The sequence below is a fragment of the Sciurus carolinensis genome, chromosome 3, assembly GCF_902686445.1.
Source record: "Sciurus carolinensis chromosome 3, mSciCar1.2, whole genome shotgun sequence".
Lineage (NCBI taxonomy): Eukaryota > Metazoa > Chordata > Mammalia > Rodentia > Sciuridae > Sciurus > Sciurus carolinensis.
In genome coordinates, this window is record NC_062215.1 from 175,718,793 (window position 1) to 175,733,015 (window position 14,223).

The following is a 14,223-nucleotide window of genomic DNA, read 5'->3' on the forward strand; positions in this document are numbered from 1 at the left end:
CAGGAAGACAGAGGACAGGATGGGCTAGTTTCTTGGAACCTTTGTTAAGCATGAAGTCAACTGGAAAATACTTGGGTGTAAATTAAGGTGACATTACAGTGGAATGCCCAGTCATTCAGAAGGGAGAGGTGGCACTAAATAACTTTACTACCAGGGGCAATAGTAGAGTGTCAGCTCTACAGACATTAATTAATTAATTAACTCAAGAAATGTTTACTGACAAACTAGTAAACACCACACATATATGAGTGAGCAAGATAGGGGAGGTCCACAGAAATAACTAAAGTAATGCAAAAGAAATTACGATTGTGTAAATTGTTAATAGGGAAATAAAGATGAGAGAGAATCATTCCAGGGGAGCCACTTTATCTAGGATGGTTAGGGAAGGCCTCTGTGAGAAGAGTTGAGATCTGAGTTTAGATCTGAAGGATGAGAAGGAGTCAGCCATTTTAAGCCTTTGGAGAGGAATATAGGCAGAGATCAGCAAGTGGAAGTAGGGTTGGTGTTTTGAGGAGCAGGAAGGAAGCCCATTGGAACATAAAAGAACAGAGGGCATTACAATATGGGGGTAGTTGGAGAGTAGACGGCAGCCAAGTCATGGAGGGTCTCAAGGAGTTGGATTTTATTCAAAGAACAGTGGGAAGTCATTGAAGGGGTATTAAGCAGGAAGAACATGTTCTGTTTCATGTCTTAAAAACATCTCTCTGGCTATTGGGAGATGAATGGACTAGAGTGGAACTTGGGAATCCACTCAGAAAGCCATTGAAGTAAACTGGGCAAGAACATACGAAGACTTGAACAAGGGCGGTGGCCGTGAAGAGGGAGAGGGAGAGGAGTAGGTGGATGTGGAGTGATCGCTGACATGACCTTCTGACAGGTTAGATGTGGAAAGTGAAGCAAAGAGAGGAAGCCAGGGTGGCTCAGTGGATGCTGTGGTGATTAAGAAGACAGGGTAGATGGAGGATCAGAACGCACGCTGACCTATGGGGAGGCAGGAGGTGAAGAATGGATGCATGAGGGCGGAGGCCCAGAGGCCACGCGGCTAGCAAGTAGGCCCTGAACCAGTTGAGTGCGGGGACTCAGGGCTTGGACGCAGTGTGGTGGTGGCAGTTTACTCACTCTCTCAGTGCTCAGTTCCCTCCCATGCAAATAAGAATATAATAGTCCCTGCCTCTTAGTTGTTGTGGGGATTAAATTAGTTTGTAGAGATGAAGCTGTCAGAACAGTATTGTGGCCCAGAGGATACCTATGGAAGTGACACTTGAGATGACATTCATTATCATCTGAGGAAGTGTCTGTTTCTCATCTCAGGTGGTTGCTGCCATGTGGAGACAGCTGTCCACAGCTGGTGCTAGATCTTAGAGTTTTTGAAGATAATCTGGAATATGTACTTATTATGTGTGAAATTCCTCAGGATGTTCTCAGACATCCTATAAGTCAGATAAACCATCTTCATCATGGCCAAGTGAGGCAAATGAATCCAGTTATGTGGTTCCTTGGGTAGGTAGGGATAAGGAAGACAGCTAGAGTCAGTTGAGGGAGAGCCTTACTGATTGAGTATAAGTGGAAGAGGGGCCCAAAGCTCAGGGTTTGTGAGGGTAAGAAATTATGGCAGGCCACGTCAGCTAGGTAGCCAAGCAAAGGAGTAAGCATCGTGGGAATTAGTGAATTTTAAAAAGGTAGTTGAACTGTGGTTTTGGAGGTCTTGGTGAAACTGAAGGATTGTTGAAGTGGAGTTTCTTCAGTAAGTGAGCTGGAAGGACAGAAGGTTGTACTCAGAAAGAGTGAGGTTTGGCTTATGTTTGAAAGTAGTGTAATTAGTGGTGATGACAGAATACAGGTGGTGGACGTGGGAGAGAGTGGTGGGGTGGGTGGAAAAGGTACCTAGGATGACAGACTAGAGTTGCCTAATGACTGATATGCTTGTGAAGTCCCAAAAATGTTTATGTGAGTGGGGATGGAGGGAAAGGCAGTGAGCTACCAGTCAACACACTAGTGAACTGAAACTGTAACTGGAAAGTTTGAAGATGGCAGCACCAAAGAAGTTTAGCAGGAGCTAATGACATGAACTTAAAAGGACCAGGAGTTTTTGAAAGTGAATGGAGGTGAAAACTAATTTTAAAGCCATAATGGAAAAGCAAGGAGGAGATAGTCCCCCCCCCCATTCCTGAGAGCACTCAAGGGACATGATGGCATCAAGGAACATCTAGATTTCGAGTCAGTGAGGAGTTGCAGTAGCATTCAGAACAGAAATGGAAGATACGGGATCCTTACTGGCCAAATTCCCGGGCTAGAGGAGGTTTTAGGAGGCAGATGCGAGATGGGGGACTGGGCGAGGTTGGGGATGGTTGGAGAAACAGGAGAAGGAGAGTCTGACACTTCTCCATTTAAGACAGAGCATGTGCTGGATATGTCTCACAGCTGACAGATCTTTTTTGGAGGGTTCTTTTTAGATATACATGACAGTAGGGTGTATTTTGACATATTATGCATAGATGGAGTACAACTTACTCTAATTAGGATCTCATTCTTGTGGTTGTACATGATGTGGAGTTACCCGGGTCGTGTATTCATATATGAACGTAGGAAGTTCTGTCCAGTTCATTCTACTGTCTTTCCTGTTTTTATCCCCCCTCCCTTCCCTTCATTCTGACTGATCACTCTTGAGAGATTGTGCTGCTAGCTTCTCTGCAGGCTGTAGGAACCACCCTGGTTTGCTGTGGGACCCCGTTGGAGCTTTCTTTTTGTTATTGTGATTTGAACTCTCAGGGGTTCTGTTTCTGAGGTACAGTTCTTAAGAGTTGTGCTCTAATCAAATTTACAAATGCTTGTTTTGGAAGACAACTTCTATCCTTCCCTGTATGCTTTTACATATGAAAGTTTGAGACACAGAATTGTGAGTAAAATCTTTATGGTCTCTTTAATGTCTTTTCCTTTTAATAGAGCCTAGATGCAGCCTTGAGTAACATGTTTTTCCCCCTGAGCCCAGCCTTGGCCTCTCTGAGTACTGTGTAATTAAAGGCACATTTAAAGCAGGGACTGTTCTCATTTCTTTATTTCTTCACGTGCAAACCATTCACTGAACTGGAAGGGGCGATAAAAGAATAGGAATTAAGAAACAACAACAACAACAAGAAAAACAAAACTCAGGCTAGAAAAAGGTGCCTGGAGTCAGAAAATGAAATAGTTAAAAATGTAATTTCAGTGAACTGACTTTGAATTGTTTGGAGTCTCTTCCCCTGCTTAGACTGTGAGCTCTGTGAGGGTGAAGACTGTGACTCTTCACTGTCTTTGCAATCACTTTAGAGGACACTTACCATGCTAGTTATAGGAGTTATTGAGTAGATGAATATTTAGGATGAATGTAAGTTTTATTTTTCCTCTTCCCCAGGAGGAAACATCTGTCCTTGAAGTGAATTGCTTTAGCACTATTAAGGGAGGCCTCAGGGAGCTTTGCCAGCCATATTTCCCTGCCCCTCTCTCTCACCCGAAGCAAAGTTGTAGCATGACGGGGACGAGTAAATTTTGGCTCTCTTATCCACTTTTGCTAACGCTGTGTCTTCTACTGTCCTTCTCTTTTGATTTACTTGCAAATTTTGCCCTTCCATCAGGGATCAGGTCAGACTTATCTGTGGAGGCTTTCCTGGTCCTCCAGCTGAAAGTAAACTGCATCTTCACTTTGGCATTCTGCACATTTTCCTTTACAATGAGGATGGAGATTAGTTATCACCCCCATCCCTTGATAAGTAACTAAGGGCTGAAGGATCATTTATAGTAGTTCATTTGATACGACATTGTATACTCTGGCACAGACATTTGTAATTTAAAAATGGTTTACCAGTGAAGGAAATAAAGTGTTTTCTGCTTCATTTTATCTCCTCACCTATTTCATTAATTATGTTTCTTTGAGTCATTCACTTTAGGGGGAAATTTTATTTAAAACACTTTCTAAAGTTATCATTTGAATCTGGCCGTTAGGAAAATAACTGCTTCCTTCCCTGTGTTCCAGTGGCCTGCGAATGCAGCTGGAACCTGGGGAGGCTTGCAGCTTCCTGCAAAGGCCTAAGACACTGAACCGTTATTGAGGACTGGCCCCACCTGCATGCTGTGCATAAATAGAAGTGGACCCTGATTCGGTGCTGGAAAGAAGTAGAAGGCCGACTGGGTGGCCTGGCTCTTGGAGCCAGCATTCCCTTTTGCATTAGGAACTGGTTATGGACCATTTTGAATTATTGAGTCATTCAACTCTGCAGAGGGGCCTCAGTAAAACATATGCATCTAGTTCTTTGAGGCTAAGTATCCAGGTTGAAAATCAACTTGTATCACTTTGCAAATTGTTACAGAAACAATCAGTTGTGCAGCATTCTTGGAGTGGGGAGAATAAAAACAAACAAACAAACAAACAAACATGTAGTGAGGCATGAACCCCAGATAATCTTATTCTTAAGGTCAAGGTTTAAGTTTGAAGATCAGCACATATGGGGGCATCTAAAATCTCAATAGTTGCCACTTTCCCACTCTTTGCCAAGCTCTGCTGATCCTCACCTTTGCCTGTTCTCAGCAAGTGCCAGTCTTAAGTTTTCAGTTTTCCATGGGTTCTGGTGTTGTGCACATCAGCATAAATCACATTTCATGTATTTAATGAATAGTTCTCATATATCTAACTTGTATTCTAGAACAAATTGTTCAACTTTTTATTGGAAAATAACATTATATATAGAAAAATAAAAACATATAGGTAATTAGATTTTCACAGATTTTATTTTTGTTTTAAAGGGTGTACTGAGAATCAATCCAAAGAAGTTTCACGAAGCCTTCATTCCTTCCCCGGTAAGTTCAATAACTTTATAATAAACTTGGTGTCACACTTAATTTTTTAGATGTGCTCTGAAACTGAAATCACTTATTCTAACTAAAAAGCAAAGCAGTAAAATGAAATTGAGGATGGGGAAAGATTTGTTTCAAATCTAAATAAGCAAAATTTGCCTTTGGTTCACCACCCCTTCTGCCAGTCTTGAAATCATAGGCCAAATGAGAGGGACGGCATTTGTTACCAGGCTGCAGAGAGCAGCTGGCCCCAGGCAGACTACCCGCCAGTTCGTGTAATTGGACGCCCTTGGTTTACAGCTTAAAAGGATTTATGGTTTTTTCCACTGATTTAAGTTAATCTTTCCTAAGCAAATATGCTATCTACTTTCGATCTACTGCATGAGCTAATCTGAACATTTGTCCAAAAATAATGTGTAATGCTTTTTTTTTTTTTTGGTGGGTTTCTCACTTCACTTCCATGCAGGTGATAGCACTTGGTAACAAGGCTCTTTACCGTTGGCTCGTTAGATCCTTTCTTACATTCATGACTCATTTTAAGAGGTTCTGTCCAGTTAAAGCAAGTTCACACTGACATGTCCTTAGCTGTAGGTCTCTGGAGAAGACCTGATTGTGCAAAGCTGGGAGGGCAATGTTCTCAAATTCCTGGCCTAACTTTTCCAGGATGCCATATAAGCAGGATAGCTATAGATTTTTCACAGAGAAACCATAGGGATCAACTTCGGCTGTAGATGATGAAATGGAATACAGGTATTTCAGTTAATGTATTTCATTATGTTAAATAACAAATTTAGTGAGATTTTAAGTCCAGTCATATACTTCATAAGTGATACTGTTATTCTTTTTGTTATAATAATCTTAAGACCTGTTCTCAAGTTCTGTTTAGTCCCTTTTCCCTGGCCCTTTGGAAGCCAAGGATTTCCTTTTGCATTCAAGTTCCAGTCTTACCCATTTGATTCAATAAAAAGCATCACTGAAATGTCATATTATTCTGAATCATATTCTGTTTTGTTCTGTAACAGAACATAGTATATGTATTGCCCATGGTACTTGAGTCAGAATTGAGGGTCAGCAGGAACAGTTCCATTGCACAGTGGAAGTGCAGTTTATGTGGGTATTACATTCCAGACTTTGCTCATAAGATAAAGATCACATACAGGAATCAAAAAAATTACCCACAAGTATTTCTTAGGAAGGTGCCATGCTGGAGATGGATAAGCCATCATTCTCTAAGTTCTGCATAACCACTGTTTTCTCTGCATTGGAAAGAATGATTTTCTTCCTTGGCATACCAGTTGGAGGAACTTGATTACATTAGCAGCCCTCATGTATGAAACATGGATTTTTAAGCATGAGAATTACATTCAATGCAGTAAGAAGTTCATCTTGAGAGGCACCTGTGAACTGAGTAATTTCAAACCTCATCTGTGCAGACTGAAGTTTGCACTCATGGGTTGGAGTGGTAAGGGGAACTACAGTAGTTTGAAAAGTTTACTGCTAGTTTTCTCTTCTCACTGAGTACACAGTCTTGAATTTCCCTAAGTTAAATCCATTAGGTTACTACCTATCAGGTGTGGGGCTTTGGACAAAAGTATAAAAGGAAGCATGTACACCTTATATCAGATTTTGGAAAGTTGTAAATGAGACTAATAGATGGTTAAGTAAAATATATTCTATGACAAGATGTATTCTTTGCCAGATTTACCTCATGTTTCCTTCAAATGTGGGATTTTCAGATTTCTTAATCCAGCGCCTTAGACCGCTCGGCCACGCTACCTAACCGATTTTCAGATTTCTTGGAACTCCATGCAAAGGAGGTCCACCTCTGACCTGCCCCTTCCTTTCCCAGTCCTGACTTCCTGTCCCCTCATGGCTCCCTTGCAGTCATTGAAGGTTCTTGAATGCACATATATGGGCATCTTACCTCACGTATCTAACCTCTATCCATTGCCCTTAGAAATACCTGCCCTTTAGCCACCACTAAGTATAGGGGCTGTCATCAGTGGGTTTGGGCTTGATTACTCCAGGAAAGCACATTCGTTATTTGTAAATGAAGAGGTGTATTAAATTTTATCTATTCACTACAACTTTAAAATATCAAGGTTTCTGGAAAGACAAAAAAAAATTTAGACATTTGATTATGTGAGTTAGTTCTTATCCCAAATGGTTATGAACTTACGTAACATCAAATAGATAGTTTTGCTGTGCCTAAATATCTACTTAGTAGTTTAAGAACAATGAATTGATATTCAGTTATCAAGTACTGTTTTGTTTTGAGGGAACTTGACTTAGGCTCATTGTAATTTCCGCTGATAGAAAATCAATTTTCATTTTTGTTTGACAAATCCAAAACACATGGAATGAGTCACTTATGTGTCCTTGGTAGTCTCTTGGGAGTAATCAATAAAAGTAAAATATAGAGTCTGAATAAAGTCATATGACTTTGAAACTTACCTAGATAAAATGATATTATTGATATGTATTTTTATTTTAGTTGGGGATAGGATAAAGAGGAAAAATGAATCAGATGGAAAAGTCCTGGCCTTCTTTTTTTTTTTTTTTTTTTTTAATTTTAAAGCACACTTTCTATTCTGAATTATATTGGGCCAAGAAGCTCTGAAATTTTTTATGGGTCTTGTTATGGGAGACACCCTTTATGCAGCTGTGGACTTTATTTCTGATCCACTGGGAGCTAGCTCTTCCATCCATGGAGGATGCTCTGGACATCATGGCATACTTAGATTGGCTTCCTTCATCCTCTCTCCTGAGTATTAAGATTACTTCAGATCTGTTTATATTTCTTCTGTGGATTACTCCAGGAAAGCACATTCGTTATTTGTAAATGAAGAGGTGTATTAAGTTTTATCTATTCACTACAACTTTAAAATATCAAGGTTTCTGGAAAGACAAAAAAAAAAAATTTAGAGATTTGATTTTGTGAGTTAGTTCTTATCCCAAATGGTTATGAACTTACGTAACATCAAATAGATAGTTTTGTGTGCTTAAGTATCTACTTAGTAGTTTAAGAACATTATCCATTTTTCTTTTTCCTTTAAAAATTTTTTTTCTGTTGTGTAGGACAAATCTTATGGCATCAAAATAAAGAGTTGAACTTTTTGGCCTTAAGAGCTAGTTAAGAGGGATGATTCAAACTTTGATATTGAATAGTTACCAAGTTTAGTATCTTTTAGCGATTTGGCAGTAGATACAAGCTTCTAAATGAATTAAGGAAGATCCAAGTAGTGTGGAATAACTGGGTGTTGTGTGTTGTCTGGGGTTTCAACTCAGCCCTTCTTTCCTTGGTTTCTTGGGATAGGAAGATGACACTACTGTCATACTAGCATTTACATCTCTGAGCTGACAAGGAGTGGTTATAAGGTGCTTATGAAAGAGGCGTTTAATTGCATGTGTTTTGACAAAAGAGAATAGGTTAGGGTGACCTCGAAATAGCTTTCTTCATTCCAGGGAGGACCACAGGATCATGTCACTCTCTAAATTGCAGAAGGCAACAGGATGGTGATAGGTGACACTTGAGTTGTTCACTCTCTTATTTCCTAGTGTCTCTTTATTTCCTGAGAAACTCATCATGAGGTCAGCTGCAATAATTCCTTGTCGTTAACACGGTAGCTGTTGCTCAGGGAATAGGGTGGGGTCAGCCTTGGCAGATTGGAGGCCACAGCTGCCAACCCCTAGCTAGATTGGAAATTGAATAGAAAACCTGTTTTAAGAGATATCTGATGGTTTGCAATTGGAAACTACAAAAATGCTGAGCAATTAATCCCCCCCACTTTTTGCATGGTGATTTTGAAATGTCAGTTTTAGCTAACTACAGAATTTCATAGTAATCACCCTCTGTCCATTTTGTGTCAAATCTTACCTATGTCCAGCATCTCATAAAAAAATTTGGTGGCTTTCTAGACTCTTTTGCTGTCACCTTCTATAAGAAAAATTAGCATTTGACTTCTTATCCTCTGGAAAGGCACAACTAGTGTGAATTTCTGGAAGAATGAAGGAGACTGAATTCCCCTTATATATGTGTGTGGGTGTGGACTAGTGTTTCTGTCAAGTCAATGGAAAGATTATGGAGTTTAACATTCTTCAACCAAGGAAATGCTTTTGACTCTGAGCTCTGGTGAGCTGACTGTGCCTTTATTTTTCTCTCCAATCTAGGACGGTGATCGAGATATTTTTATCGATGGGGTTGTTGCTCGTAATAGAGCCTTAAATGGGGATCTGGTGGTTGTGAAACTGCTTCCCGAGGAGCAGTGGAAGGTGAGTTAAGTTTTCTTTTTCTAAAGATCTTCTTCTTGGGGTCTTTTGCATTCCATGGAACACCAGTGCAGTATCAAAAACCCAGGGAATCACAGACCTCTCAGGCCCTGTGCCTCTGAAAGAGTCTATAGAGTGTTCAGGACTTTACAGGTGTCTGCTGGGCAAAAATCTAATAATTAGGATTTTCTTCTTGTTCCCTCTCCAGTCTGTCTTCCCTGTCAGATGCCTTGCATTGTTTTCTGGTGTTTTTCTGGGTAGAAAGAAAGCTTGCAGGATCCAGTCAAACTTGAAACATGTTATTTCCCTACACCCTATGTTGCAAGATCTGGAAAGACAAAACCATGGAGATGGTGCATTCTTCACACATTTCTGCTCCTTGTACTGGAAAATCTGGGCAATACATGGCAGTTCTTTTAGGCCCAGTTTGGTGATTTGGCATCCCTTGGCAGATAAAGATTGCCTTTAAGCATTTTTATAACAGGGATTTAGTCACAGAAGAAAACATTTTTAATATGAGAATGTTTTAGGTTTCAGTCTCTCATTAGTGTCTGTCATTTGAAAAGTAAGAGTGGTTTTAGTTTTGACTGTTTTAAATAACAGTAAGAGTCAGACATGGGAATGATTCAGTTTTTTTTTTTTTTTTGAATTGTCATGTGGAACTGGTGACTTGTTATTTACAAGTATGAATTTATCTTGTTTAATTTTGGCTTAGTTCCTTGGTATTTAAGAATTTAGATTCTTTTCAGGAAAGGGATATTCTGTAGTAATTCTGAGAAGTGTGGGTTTTTAGGTGAGGCTACCTTGGTTTGAATCTCACCTGTCATTCCTCTGTATAACCTCTGATGAGTTATACAACCTCTCTGTCTTAAATACTGCATTTATAAAATGGGAATAATCATAGTACCTACTCTATAGATTTCTCATGAGGATTAATTGAGGATATATATAAAAAAACAGAAGAGTCCTTAAAAAAATCTTAGAATGGTAGGAGCTCAAGAAATATTAGATGTTATAAGCTTTTCCAGAAAAGATGTGATGTGTACCACAGGAGTACCACCTTATAATAGAACTTTTTTTGAGGCATAAATTAAATTCTTTAAAAAAATTTTTTTTTTTTTTTTTTTTTTTTACCTGATAGAGCGAAAGTAATTGATTGTGACTGTGCGCCAGGTACTCAGAGGGTGCAGGGATTTTACTAATAATCACATTAGATATAGTTCTTGCTCTCATGGAGCTTACAGTTTAGTGGAGAGTGCAGTAGGTAGAAATATACTAATCACACTGATACAAATTTAATTAATAATTTTAATTAATGTGAAGTTACATGCAGGATTTTATATGGGAGTGAATTTTCCTAGTCTAGTTGAGGTCCACCTCCCCACCCTCACTCCCAGTTGCTGCCTAATGTGGTTATAGTCCCCTTCTTTGATTCCTTGAAAGTACAGCAAAGGGTTGGCTCCAGGTCCTGGGAACATAGGTTGGCTTGGTCACTGCTTGTTTTCTGAAAAGCATCACCTTGCAGGTTGTTGTCCAGGTCCAACCAATGAGGAGCACATAAGGACCTGGTAAAACCAAAGGATGCAGTCCTAGGAGTAAAAAGGTAGCATGATAATGAAGAAGTGTCAAGGAAATAACAAGAGAAATAGTGGCTTCCTTTGACTTGAGGAGTGACAGTGGTAGACTAGGAAGAGAATAGTTAGTAGGTTCCGTGGGTGTCTTAGTCTGTTTTCCTTTCCTGTAACTGAAAACCACAGATGGGTAATTTTATAAAGAAAAGAAAATTTTTTGGACAGTTCTGGATGCTGGGAAATGTGTGGTTGAGGAACTACTTCTGGTGAAAGACTTCTCTGGTGGGGACTCAGCTGAGTCCCAGGGTGGTTTAGGGTGAGATGGAACAAGTTTACTTACTTGGGTTGGTCTCTCTTCTTTTTTTTTTGTTTTGGAAAATTTTTTTAGATATTGATAGACTTTTATCTATTCATTTATTTATATGTGATGCTGAGAATTGAACCCAGTGCCTCACACATGCCAGGCATGCACTCTATCATTGAACCACAACCCAGCCCCTTTCTTCCTCTTTTTGTAAAGCCACTAAATGCAATCATGTGGGTCCCAACTTCATTACTTCATCTAATTGCCTCCTGATGACATCGCCTGCAAATACCATTAACAGATGACTTTTGTGATTATGTTTCAACATGAGTTTTAGAGGGGATAGACACCCAGGCCACATCTCTGTGTCTAGAGCAAACCAGAGTATGAACTGAAGTGTCAGTTGGTGGAACTGTGGTAAGGCAGAACATATTATCAGTTGAGTTCTGCAGAAGTGGGTGACACAGCTAATAGAGCAAGTTGCCTGGCGTCTTTTCTGCTTTTGGCCCTGGGAAGATGTCTGAAATAAATGAACATGAGTAAATAGATTAGTTGCATTATTTCCCTGATCCTTACTTACCTTGTTGATAAGAACAGCAAGAGTACCCACCAGTATTCCTGGTGTTGTTAGGAGTACTCTTGAGTTTGAGCAGAAAGCCTAAGATGATGGGATAGGTAGTTGATCAAAGTTTGAGACCAGGTTGGGTGTGAAGGTGATTGTTGTTCACATTTGGGAGGATAGGTTTGGAATTTGGCTCTTCTTGGTGCTGTTGCTTCCTGGACAAGAATTTGTATTTTCTTTAAGATTCAGTGCAGCAAAGTTGTGTTTTTTCTAGAGGTCTAATTTTATGACTTACTAGGTCTCTGGAGCTAGTTATCCAGTTAAGAGTTTGTAAAAATGTTCCCACAGTCAGTACCTTCAGATTTCATAGACAGCTTGTTGTTTTTGTGTTTTGCAGTTAGTATCTAAAGGTGGAAGAAATTAAAGTCCACTTAAGGGCTTTAAGCCAGAAGAGTGAACTGTAGTGGGTATAATCATACATTGGGATGGCCAATTAGGAAACCTGACCTGGGAAGCCTGACAGTTAAGATGGAGAGAAGGAGGGATATATTTTGAAAGTAGAGCCATAGGAATTGAAGGTGAATTTGAGGCAGAGGGTAAATGAAAGAGGGAAAATCAGAGACAACTGCTAAGTTTTGGGTTTAATCAAAATGGGTGAGATGATATGATTAATTGAAATGGAATATAGTGAGAAAGAACATGTTGTGGTATAAAAAGTATTAGTTTTACCTGGCTATAGTAAGTTTTGTTTTTTTGTTTTTAGATATGTTATTGAGAAAATATGGAGGCCTAGATTATTTGACTTACTGGTGAATTTAAGGAAGAGCTAATCCTGGCTTTACATAGACACTTAGGAAAATGTGAGAGGAGGAGCATTTCCCAACTCATTCTATGATGTGAACATTGCTGTAACACTGAAACCAGTAAAAGACATTATACAAAAGGAAAACTACAGACCAATGTTCCTTCTCATAAATATCACTGAAAAAACACTCAACAAGATATTAGCAAATAGAAACCAGTGAGCATAATACAACATGTGCAGGTGGGGCTTTATCCCAGGAATGCAAGGTTGTCTTAATATTTGAAAAGCAATCATTGCAATTCATCATCTAACAAACTAAATTTGACACCATATTCAGTCATATATCATCATTTCATTAATTCAGAAAATGCATTTGACAAAATTCTACAGCCATTCATGATAAAAACTCACAACAAATAGGAATAGAAGGTAAGTTCCTCAACCTCATAGAGAACATGTGGGAGATACTTAAAATAGACATATTCTTAAAGGTGAAAGACTTAATTCCTCTAAAATTGAAGTAAGAAGGTCCCTTCTCATCTGTTTTATTCAGCATTGCACTCAAGATCCTAGCCAGTACAAAAAGGCAATAGAAAAAAAGAATAATCTTTCAACTTGGAAAGAAGGAAGTAAAGCAGTTTTAATTCTCAGACCATAGGACTTTCTGTGTAGAAACAAAAAGGGAAAGACATCAATAAATTTGACTTCATCAAAATCATCAAAATTTTCCCTTTAAATATACACAAAAATTAAAAGACATGCCACAGATGAGGAGAAAATGTCCTTTACTTAAGGACATTTATCTAGAGTATAAAGAAGTCTTCTAATTCAGTAGTAACTCAGTTACCAAAAGTATTAAAAGATTTCAGCAGATACTTCACTAAAGAAGATATTTGATGGCAGGTAAACATATGAAAAGATATTCAGCATAGTTGTTAAAGAAATACAAATTAAAAGCATATGATACTGCCACATGTTGTGGCACACACTTGCAGTTCCATTTACTCAGGAGCCTGAGGCAGGAAGATTGCAAATTCAAGACCCATCTGGGCAACTTAGACCCTTTCTCAAAGTAAAATGAGAAGGACTGGGGATGTAACTCAGTACTAGAACATCACCTGGCATGTGCAAGGACCTGGGTTTAATTCCCAGGACTGCAAAAAGTAAACAACAGTAACCACCCCCAGCTGTCAAAGAAAACAAAAACAAAACAAAAAAAAACCCATTACCTCCACCACCAAAAAAATAAGATACCACTATAGACCATTAGAATAGCTAAAGTTAAAAAGACTGACCATAACCAATGTTAGCAAGGATATTTAGCACCTGGAATTCTCATACACTGCTGGTAGGAACAATGGAACAGCCCCTTTGGAATATAATTTGGCAGTTTCTTAAAAGGTTAAACATACACCTAACATATGATGTAACTATTTCATTGTTGGGTATTTGCCTTAGTGAATGAATCATTTGTCTACATAAAGTTTTTTTTTTTTTCTGTGAATATTTATTTCAGATTTATTTATAATAAACTCAAAGCAAGAGCTCTAATTTTGGTATGTCTCTTCAATGAAATACAACTCAGCAGTAAAACATAAATGATGGGGAATGATATTGACCGAATTGTGTCATTATATTGTGTACAAGTGTGAATATGTAACAACAAATCCCAACATTATGTATAACTGTAATGCACCAATAAAAAATGTAGAAAAACTCCCTCCCAACATGAATAAAACCTAACACAGTAATAAAAGAAATATGAAAATAAAAAAGGTAACACAACACCTCCTAAAGTTCATAATTTACCAGCAACTGATCCCAAAGACATTGAAGTAGATGAAATATCAGATAAAAAATCCAAAAGAATCATTATAAAATTGGT

At 38.7% G+C, this 14,223-nt stretch overlaps 1 protein-coding gene across 1 annotated transcript in view; it reads left to right on the plus strand.

Annotated features, from left to right (window-relative positions):
* The window catches only part of Dis3l2 (DIS3 like 3'-5' exoribonuclease 2), a 356,804-nt gene that overhangs the window by 51,551 nt on the left and 291,030 nt on the right, over positions 1 to 14,223 (plus strand). The window contains 2 exon segments of the mRNA XM_047544162.1: positions 4,777 to 4,830; positions 8,998 to 9,099. Of these exon segments, the coding sequence (XP_047400118.1) occupies positions 4,777 to 4,830; positions 8,998 to 9,099 (156 nt within the window).